We start from the raw sequence: 10,376 nt of genomic DNA on the forward strand, positions 1-10,376 counted from the left end.
CGAGCGCGCGCGGGGCGCTAGGCAGAGGAGGGACACCCCCCAAGGGTGGCGCGGGCGGGCTGGGGACGGCAGGCGGGTGGGGAGTCTGCGACCCGGGTCGGAGAGGGGGCAGCGGCCACGAGAGCTAAGGCGCGCTGGATCCCCAGAGGGCGGAGGACCTCCGCTGCGCATCCAGCTTTTCCTAGCCACGTTCCATCGGGGCCCTCCCCCGCGAACCCCCATTTCACAGATGGGAAAATTGAGGCTCCGAGAGGCCAAGTGATTCTCAAGGTCACACGAGGAGGCGGCAGAGCCAGGCGGGGACGGTTCTGGGTGGCTTCTAGGAAAAGTCCGCCTGAGAACTCCGTACAGGAGCTCCCCCGTCCTCCAGCCTGGGGGAGTGAGTATGTGTCAGGGTACCTTTCCGTGGGGCAAGGCTCTGCCAAAATCTGGGAGTGAGGGGAATCAGGGCGCTGGGACCGCGGGGCGGGCCCTACACCGCAGATGGGAGGGGGGGCGACGGAATGGGCGTGCGCACCCATGGGGGTGTGTGCATGTGTGTGGGAGTGTACATGCGTGGAGAAGCACTGCCTTGCGTGTGTGCACACGTGTGAGGATGTCAGCGCCTGTGTGGCCGCGGGACTCGAGGCTGGCCTGGCTCAAGTGAACAGCAGGTCCAGGAGGCGACCTCGTCCACGGGTTTGCATTCTGGGGTAGACGAGCCGGGTATGTGTGCCTGAGGGTTCCTTCGTGCAGGTGTGCACGGGGTGTGGGTACCATTGTGTGTGAGAGACGGAGGATGGGAGGCTGGTGCCTGTGGCCCGGTGCGTGTAAGTGCGGGCGCCTGCACCTCCATGTAGGTCCCCGGCGTCCAACGAATAACTTGGGTGTGGAGTGTTTGCCCCTGCCAGGGTGCGTATGACCAGTGACCGGAGTTGCTAATGGTGTCATGCACCCACCGGCCGCCCCCGGCGCGATCGCCCTCCTCTGGACACCCTGCTCCATGCGTGCTCACAGTTCGCCTGTGCGGAGCCAGCGCCGGGGTCAGGAGCCGGGGATAGGGAGGAAGAAGGCCTGTGGACGAGCTGAGCCGGGACCCCTGGGATCTTTGCGGAGGTGGCCTGGGAGCGCTCAGTTCCCAGGCTCAGGCTTCCCGTTGACGCCTCCGGGCCGCAGCGGTCTCCCCCCGCCCCAGGAATGTTCCTCTCCCATCCAGTCCGCCTCCCCTAGGGCAGGCCCCTGGGGGCTGCCGCAGCCCCGCCTCGCCTTCCCGGGCTCCCGGGAAGAGGGGAGGCGGGCAGGACGCCTGGGTTCTCTCCTCCCCCCTCCCATACCAGGGAGAAATTCCTCCGAGGTCCCCTCAGGCTCCGGGTTCCCAAAATAACCCTGCGGGGGAAGGGAGGCTGTGGAGGGAGGGAAGCGGGAGGGGCGCAGAGCCGAGCTGCGGGGTGCTGCAGGTGCCTCTGGGGAGAGGACGCGAGGAGAAGGGGGCCTGCGGAGGGCTGGGCGGCAGCCAGTCCTGGGATCCTGGCTCCCCCATCCTCGTGAAGCCCCTTGGCCCTCCTGCGACTCCGAGGGTGGGCCGGAAGCCTGTCCGCGGGTCCATTTCCCAACTGGCGGGTTGCACCATCCCGGGCCAGACCGTTTAACCCCGGGAGTGGCCGCGGCGGACAACTCCGCCCCTGTCCAGCAGGGGGCGTGCCCGCCCCGCCCCGTTTCTGCCCGCGGGCTTGCTCCCCCGCCCGCGCCTCCGCAGACTCCCGATCTGCCTCTCCCGGGACAGGGGTTCGGTCCGAGACCGGTGGGAGGCTCCCGGAGCGCAGTCTGAGTCCAGCTCACCCCGCGCCGGCGGCCATGGCGGGCACCCTGGACCTGGACAAGGGCTGCACGGTCGAGGAGCTGCTCCGTGGGTGCATCGAAGCCTTCGGTGAGTGGCTCGGGAGGGCACACGGAGCCTGAGCCCAGCCCCGAGTCTGAGCCCGGGTCCCTGCCTCCCAGGCACCATCCAGGGCACAGCCCTGGCCCGGACCCACCCAGCTCCGCAGCGTGCAGTCTCTTTAACTAAAGCCTCCTCTGCATCGCAGGGCAGAGAGATGCACGCCCTTCAGACAGATGAGGTTTCCCTTCTCTAGCCTTCGCCAGCGGCGGCGAAGGGAGAGCCGAGTCCCTGACTCTGACACTTGAGGGGCATTATCTGTCTCCTGGGGAATCCGGAGGAACTGTCTATCTCCGGCCTGGGAGCTGTTTCCGGCTAATGGGGGGCGGCTTATCTGGTGAAGGGGTGCCCCTTCCCCCAAGCGCTCAGGAAATGACCTCTGGATTCTTGACCCCTGGGAACCCAGGCTCCTTCCGCCCCAGCTGGTTCCCCTCCGGACGATGGGCGGCTCGGGCGCTCCTCTCCTCCAGTCCTCAGGGCCTGCCTATCCCTCGCCCACCCCACCTTTCCTCTCTAGTTAGCCTCCTGCTCTCGGAGTCCTGGGCAAGCAGGAGGTGGGCGGGGTCGAGCATGCACCCGAAGGGCCGATACCCAGCGGGCTGCGGGGTGGGGGTGAGGCATGGTCGCTGCGGACCCAGCTCAGCCGCCTGTCTTTGACCCTTCGGAGTCAGATGACTCCGGGAAGGTACGGGACCCGCAGCTGGTGCGCATGTTCCTCATGATGCACCCCTGGTACATCCCCTCCTCTCAGCTGGCGGCCAAGCTGCTCCACATATATCCTTCGCCCGCCTTGCCAAGACCGCCGCCGTCGGAGCCCATGCGCAGCCCCTCTGCCCAGCCCAGGCGCAGAATGAGCTTCGCTCCTGAGTATAGGCCGCTCCTTATCCCAGCGCTCAGGCGTCGCCCTAGCCTCCAGCTAGGGCTTAGGCTCTGCCCCCTCCTTGCTCCTGGTGACTCGGCCCTGTCCTCAGGCTCTGTCCCCAGCCAAGGCCTTGCCCTCCTCCTCCCTAGAGTCTAGGGCCTGCCCCTGTTCCAGGCCTGGGTCCGCCCCGTGCATCTATCTTTCCCAGAGGCCAGGCTCTGCTCTCAGCCTTCCTCAGCACCTAGTCCTCCATCCCCACCTCCAACCCTTCCCAGAGCGCAGGTCTCACCCCCAGCATTCCCTCAGAGCGCAGGTCCCATCCCTAGAACGTGTCTCCTAGAACCAGGCCCCGCCCCCAGCCTCCCTCCCCTCGGGCCTCCATTTTTAGAGTTAAGCGGCCTCCTTAACTCTTTCCTTTCCACCTACCAACAATCCCGCAAGGACAACTCCAATTCCCTGCAGGTGAAAACGTGCCACCTGGTCAGGTGAGTCTTTCCCCTGGGGCTCTGACCCCTCCCCTTTCTCCCTTCTCTCTGGCTTCAGGCTGGCCTGGAGGAGGGGGCAGGGCGCTGCTTCTGGGAGTAGGTTTGAACCCTGGTTTGTCTGGGTGGGCTGTGCTGTCACAGGCTCACCCCTTCCTGGGTCTGGGCCTTAATTTTCTTTTCTGCATAGTGCGGGTGGTTGTCTAAAGGGTCTAATGTACACTTGGAGAAGGAAAGAGCTGGAACCATAGTTTAAGGCTGTTTTTCCTTGGGTGACTACAATCTCAAGGAGCCTCTTGCAGCCTGCTGGGTGATGGTGGGGGAAGGGCTGTCTTGGGTGACTCCCCTTTCCTCCAGGTACTGGATCTCTGCCTTCCCGGCGGAGTTTGACTTGAACCCGGAGCTGGCTGAGCAGATCAAGGAGCTGAAGGCTCTGTTAGACCAAGAAGGGAACCGGCGGCACAGCAGCCTCATCGACATAGACAGCGTGTGCGTGGGGGGAGTACAGAGGGCTGGGGGACGCTCAGTATCCCATACCATCTGTGCTTAATAAATGTCTGTTGAACTGAATGAGTGAGGGTCATGTCACTCTCTTGCTTAAAAACCTTCCATGGCTCCCTATTGCCTTCAATATGCCTTCTCTGGGCAGCTTGGCGTTCCTGCCTCATCTTCCACTGCCACCGCCCATCCCACACACCTCCTCCTATAGCTGCGTTGGGTCGCCTCCCTGTCAGCTGAGCTCCCGAGTCCTTTCCCACCATGGTGTTCCGCTCATATCATCCCCTTGCTGCCTCCTCCATGTTACCAAGACTCAGCTCAGGCATGAAGTCTCCACGGGCTCTGAGGGTTCGGGGCTCTTCCAGGGTAGAATTTGTCGTTCCCTCCTGTGTTCTCCATGGCACTTTGTACAGACTCCTGTACAAAGACTTCTGTACATGTGTCACGCTGTTTTGTGATCATGTGTTTCTGTGTCTGTCTCCCTCAGTAGACTGTGAGCTCCTCGAGGGCAGGAACCGTGTCTTACTCATCTCTGTATTCCCAGCGCCTAGCACAGTGCCTGGCACAGAGTACGTTGTTCATAAACGTGTGTTGAATGCATGATGGGGTTGGGGGAGATACGGAGGAGTTGCTGGGACTGGGAACATTCGTGCCTAGGACAGTGCCTCGCATTGTGTAGGTCCTCACAGTGTGAATGCTGTGTCTGTGTGAGTGGGGGGCCACGAGGCATGTGCATGTCCAGCAAAGGGCTCACTACTCCTGCTCCCCCAGCCCTACCTACAAGTGGAAGCGGCAGGTGACTCAGCGGAACCCTGTGGGACAGAAAAAGCGCAAGATGTCCTTGTTGTTTGACCACCTGGAGCCCATGGAGCTGGCGGAGCATCTCACCTACTTGGAGTATCGCTCCTTCTGCAAGATCCTGGTGCGGCCCGAGGGTGGGGGCAGTGGTCCAATGTGGGCTGGAAGGGGGTTCTAGGAGGGGCAGGGTCCCTGGGGTAGGCTGGGTCACAGGGTGCATCAGGGGTTTCAGTGCAACCACTGAAGGTCAGCTGGAGAGTGAGGAGGAGTGGCCATCAATGAGGGGAGAGGCTGGCAAGGTGCTGAGGCCACTCCTCCTGCCCCCAGTTTCAGGACTATCACAGTTTCGTGACTCACGGCTGCACTGTGGACAACCCCGTCCTGGAGCGGTTCATCTCCCTCTTCAACAGCGTCTCGCAGTGGGTGCAGCTCATGATCCTCAGCAAACCTACAGCCCCACAGCGGGCCCTGGTCATCACACACTTTGTCCACGTGGCAGAGGTGCCTGTCCCTCTCTCCCTGTGTCTCCCAACCTCCCCACATGCCGGTCAGGCCAACCCTTCCCTTCCTCTAACCCACTGCTTTCTCTCCAGAAAGGCTGGGCCAAATTCTGGGCCCACTCAGTGACTCCCTGCCTCTGCCTCCCCATTTGCCTTCCAGAAGCTGCTGCAGCTGCAGAACTTCAACACGCTGATGGCAGTGGTCGGGGGCCTAAGCCACAGCTCCATCTCCCGCCTCAAGGAGACCCACAGCCATGTTAGCCCTGAGACCATCAAGGTGCCTGGGACTAGGGAGGGGCAGGTGCTTCCCAGATCTGTCTTCACTGGGTCCTCCCAGCAGCACTGGGGGCTGGGCACAACTGTCCTCATTTGACAGATATAGATATGGAGGCTCAGAGGGGTTAAGTGCTTTTCCCAGTTTGCACAATGGCAACAGCAGATTGGGGGCTCACAGGTCGTCATGGACCCCAAAGCTAGTACTTTTTTTTTTTTTTTTTTAAGACAGAGTCTCTCTCTGTTGTCCAGACTGGAGTTCAGTGGTGCAATCACAAGCTCACTGCAGCCTTGAACTCCTGAGCTCAATTGATCCTCCCACCTCAGCCTCCTGAGTAGCTGGGACTATAGTGTATGCCACTATGCCTGGCTAATTTTTCTATTATTATTAATTTTTTTTTTTTTTTGGTAGAGATGGGGTTTTGCCATGTTGCCCAGGCTGGTCTTGAACTCCTGGGTTCAAGTGATCCACCTATCTTGGCCTCCCAAAGTGCTGAGATTATGGTGTGAGCCATTATGCCTTGCCACTTGTACTTTCTTCTTTTCCTTGTCCTTCATTTATTATTATTTTTGAAGTATTGAGTAATACACATATAAAAAGGTAAATAAAAACTTATGAGACTGAGCGTGGTAGCTCACACCTCTAATCCCAGCACTTTGGGAGGCTGAGGTGGGCAGATCACGTGAGGTTAGGAGTTTGAGACCAGCCTGGCCAACATGGTGAAATCCCATCTCTACTAAAATACAAAAATTAGCCAGGCATGGTGGTGGGCGCCTGTAATTCCAGCTACTTGGGATGCTGAGGCAGGAGGAGAATTGCTTGAACTTGGGAGGTGGAGGTTGCAGTGAGCCAAGATCGTGCCACTGCACTCCAGCCTGGGTGACAGAGTGAGACTCTGTCTAAAAAAAAAAAAAAACAGTATATAAAAACATATGAATCGTTTAAAGAAAAATTGTAAAGAAAACGCTGTATAAACTACTGCCCAGGTTGGAAAATAGAACCTTGCCAGGCTCTCAAGTGCCCAGCACTTTACAGCATAACTCCCTCCCCGCGACTTTTGCAATGATGATCTTGCTTTTCTTTATAGCTTCACCACGTAGGTATGCGGTCCAAAACAATGTGGGGCTTTTTGTTGTCTGTTTTGAACTTTCTATGAATGGAATGTTGTTTGTGTTATTTTATGTCTTGCTTCTTTCATTCCACATGGTTCTGAGAGTCTTTTCATTCTGTTATGTGAAACAATTGTTTTTTCATTTTCATTGCCATAGAATATTTTATTGTATGGCTACCCCAATTCATTTATTTATTTATTTTTTTTGAGGTGGAGTCTCTCTCTGTCATCCAGGCTGGAGTGCAGTGGCGAGACCTCAGATCACTGCAACCTCCGCCTCCTGGGTTCAAGTGATTCTCATGCCTCAGCCTCCTGAGTAGCTGAGATTATCTGGCCAACTTTTTGTAGAAACAGGGTTTCACCATGTTGCTGAGGCTGGTCTTGAACTCCTGAGCTCAGGCAATCCACCTGCTTTAGCCTCCCAAAGTGCTGGGATTACAGACGTGAGCCACCGCGCCCAGCCTATCCCAATTTATGTATTGATTCTATGTTGAATGTTGGGGTTTTTCCTTTCCTTTTTTTTTTTTTTTCTTCTTGAGACGGAGTCTTGCTATATCGCCAGGCTGGAGTACAGTGGCGCTAATTTGGCTCACTGCAACCTCCTCCTGGGTTCAAGTGATTCTCCTGCCTCAGCCTCCCAAGTAGCTGGGACTACAGGCACGCACCACCACACCCGGCTAATTTTTGTATTTTTTTAGTAGAGATGAGGTTTCACCATGTTGGCCAGGATGGTCTCCATCTCTTAACCTCATGAGCTGCCTGCCTTGGACTCCCAAAAGTGCTGGGATTACAGGTGTGAGCCACTGCGCCCGGCTGGTTTTTCCAGTTTTTGCTGTTTGGATGGGGCGGCTGAGTACATTCTTCCAGGTCATTGTCCTGTGCTGCCTTGCCTCCCTGAGCCTCTGATTCTCCTGTTAAATGTTGATGATACTCTGCGTCCAAGCCTTGTTTAAAAGTGTGATGCTTTTGGCAGTTGAGTATTGCCTTGAATTAATGGCAATGAATTCAATCCCCAGGGGCTGAGAGAGCCGGTCCTGGGGGACAGTAATGGAGAATTTTACTCTTTCACCTGTCGCTGACCCTGACTTCTCCTCACTCACTCCTACATTTCCAGGGCTGAGATAGGGAGGATAGTAGTGGGGGTATGACCCCTCTGCTCTTTGTCCCCCAGCTCTGGGAGGGTCTCACAGAACTAGTGACGGCGACAGGCAACTATGGCAACTACCGGCGCCGGCTGGCAGCTTGTGTGGGCTTCCGCTTCCCTATCCTGGGTGTGCACCTCAAGGACCTGGTGGCCTTGCAGCTGGCACTGCCTGACTGGCTGGACCCAGCCCGGACCCGGCTCAATGGGGCCAAGATGAAGCAGCTCTTTAGCATCCTGGAGGAGCTGGCCATGGTGACCAGCCTGCGGCCACCAGTACAGGCCAACCCTGACCTGCTGAGCCTGCTCACGGTGAGGAGCAGGGGGCAGGGAGGTGGGGAGCCAGACACCAGGGGTTGACGGTTTCCCCGGGCTCGGCGGTGGACGTGGCCTGGGGCTCTGGGTTCTGACCAGGGAACTGAGATCTGGCATGGGCTCTGGGGTTTGGAGTGGATGCTGAGGAGGGGTCCAGGCTCTGGTTGGGGATGTGGACTGAGGTCCGATCTCCAGGCTGGCATGTGGACTGTGGGCAGTTTGAACTGGGCCTGGGTCCCGGTTTGAGTTCTGGCAGTGGGTTGTGTTCTAGGGCTGGGCCAAGCTCTGCGTTCTGCGGGCAGGGGTGGTTTCTAAGCATGACCCTGGGCTGGGAGTGAAGTTCTGGGCTTGGTTTTGCACTTGGTCTTGGGGTCTAGGGTGGGAGTTGGGTTCTGGTTTAGATCCAGACTAGGTTCTAGACATTGGGCTGGGGCTTAGGTGTTAGGTTTGGAGTGGATTCTTAACTGCTTTTGTACTCTGGACGGGATCAGGGTTGAAAGCAGAGCTTGTGGCTGGGTTCTGACCTAGCTTCTTCCCTGACATCTTGGCAATATGTCATGTTCAAGGTTTGGGGCCATGCTGTGGTTTGATCTGTGCACTGGGACGGCGTGGGGTGGCTGTGCTGTGTTCTAAGCCAGGCTTTGTCCTAAGTCTAGCTTTTGACCCGAGCTCTGGGCTGAGCTGTGGCCTCTAGGTGGACCTTTGACCCTGGGCTCTGTGGCCGTGGGCAGGGGCCAGTGGGTGTGATCAGACCTGTGTGTCCCAGGTGTCTCTGGATCAGTATCAGACGGAGGATGAGCTGTACCAACTGTCCCTGCAGCGGGAGCCGCGCTCCAAGTCCTCGGTGAGGGGGTACTCTCTCCTCTCCACTCTGCCCCTCCCTCCTGAGAATCCCAGGATGTGAGGACGGGAAGAGCTCTTAGCAGCCACCTCACCATCCTTCTTGTAGGACAGAGGCATCCTGGGGGCAGGGCATAGCGTTGGGCAGACTTCCCTCTCCCAGGGATTCCCCTCTCTGTTCCCTTGGGCTCTGGGCTCCCCCTGCCTCTGGCCCTAGCTTAGACCTGACCATTTCCATAGCCAACCAGCCCCACGAGTTGCACCCCACCACCCCGGCCCCCGGTGTTGGAGGAGTGGACCTCGGCTGCCAAACCTAAACTGGATCAAGCCCTTGTGGTGGAGCACATCGAGAAGATGGTGGAGGTGAGCTCCTGCAGAGCCTGAGCAGCGTGTGGGGAGAGGTCAGTTTGCCGGAGCACTGCCCTGGAAGCCAGCATGAGTGTCCTGTTCAAGACCCAGCACTAAGCCCCCAGGAGTCACAGGGACTGGCTGGCCATCTGCACGGGGCTGAGGTGCCCATGGGTAGGGTGGGGGTGGGGCTATGGAACAGGGGCAGTGTCAGAGACCTCTCTGAGACACACCTCATCAAATGGACTGGGAATGTGGGAAAGGACAGGACCTGATGTCCCCTTTACTCTCCCTTCTCCCGGCTCCGTGTGTCCCTCTGTATGCCCCAGTCTGTGTTCCGGAACTTTGACGTCGATGGGGATGGCCACATCTCACAGGAAGAATTCCAGATCATCCGTGGGAACTTCCCTTACCTCAGCGCCTTTGGGGACCTCGACCAGAACCAGTGAGGAGGGCTGGGGGCCTGGGGGAGAGGGAAGGCAACCTAGCCCACTTCCGCCTGGGCTTCAGTTTCTTGTGTGCAAGATAAGGTCACTAAACCAGACCATCTTGGCATGGGAAGCTGCCAGTGTGGGAAGGGGCACTTGCTTTTGTGGGGAGGAGAGGCTGCCAGCTGTGGAGCTGGTATCTCACGAGTTCAGACAGATGGGGGGCTCCACCTGAGTCTTGCAAAGACTGTGGCCTGGGGACAGTGGCTACAGAAGCGCTGTTTTATTTGTGGAGCTCACAGCTGTCAAGAAGTGTGGGCAAGTTGAACTCCTGGATAGCCTGTTTTAATGAATAGATAAGAAAGGTTTGTAATTAGTGGTACCCATTTGCTTATCAACAGTTCATATGCTGACAATTTGGAAAAACAGCTGGTTCTCTGAAGTAGGTGAAACATGCCCCCTGCAGCCAGATTCATGCCCTATTTTTGCTGAGCAGACAAAACTCCATTCAAAATTTACAGTCCATCTCAGGTCAATTTATTTTTTAATGTTACCTATATTTCAAAAATCTGTTGTTTTTTATTTCCACATTACAAAAATCCATGGTAAAATAAAATCTGGGTAGTAAAATAAATTTATAGTGAACAAAGTGTTTAAAGTAAGAAATGAGAGGCCAGGTGCAGTGGCTCATGCCTGTAATCCTAGCACTTTGGGAGACTGAGGTGGCAGGATCAATTCAGGCCAGGAGTTCGAGCCCAGCCTGGGCAACATAGTAAGACCTTATCTCGGCCGGGCGCGATGGCTCAAGCCTGTAATCCCAGCACTTTGGGAGGCCGAGACGGGCGGATCACGAGGTCAGGAGAT

General features: G+C 57.4%; 1 protein-coding gene across 2 annotated transcripts in view; it reads left to right on the forward strand.

Moving 5' to 3' along the window:
• The window catches only part of RASGRP2 (RAS guanyl releasing protein 2 (calcium and DAG-regulated)), a 19,408-nt gene that overhangs the window by 801 nt on the left and 8,231 nt on the right, over positions 1-10,376 (forward strand). The window contains exons 1-12 of one of the 2 annotated variants that reach the window (XM_011942567.1): positions 7-705; positions 1,763-1,906; positions 2,587-2,689; positions 3,200-3,262; positions 3,617-3,748; positions 4,529-4,679; positions 4,883-5,056; positions 5,216-5,332; positions 7,612-7,893; positions 8,663-8,740; positions 8,977-9,099; positions 9,414-9,529. In XM_011942567.1, the coding sequence (XP_011797957.1) occupies positions 1,834-1,906; positions 2,587-2,689; positions 3,200-3,262; positions 3,617-3,748; positions 4,529-4,679; positions 4,883-5,056; positions 5,216-5,332; positions 7,612-7,893; positions 8,663-8,740; positions 8,977-9,099; positions 9,414-9,529 (1,412 nt within the window). In that variant the 5' untranslated portion in view covers positions 7-705; positions 1,763-1,833. Of the gene's footprint in view, positions 1-6; positions 706-1,762; positions 1,907-2,586; positions 2,690-3,199; positions 3,263-3,616; positions 3,749-4,528; positions 4,680-4,882; positions 5,057-5,215; positions 5,333-7,611; positions 7,894-8,662; positions 8,741-8,976; positions 9,100-9,413; positions 9,530-10,376 lie in introns of those variants that run through there. The other variant, XM_011942568.1, reaches the window with a different exon arrangement.

This window comes from Colobus angolensis, unplaced genomic scaffold (genome assembly GCF_000951035.1).
Source record: "Colobus angolensis palliatus isolate OR3802 unplaced genomic scaffold, Cang.pa_1.0 Scaffold21, whole genome shotgun sequence".
Classification (NCBI taxonomy): domain Eukaryota; kingdom Metazoa; phylum Chordata; class Mammalia; order Primates; family Cercopithecidae; genus Colobus; species Colobus angolensis.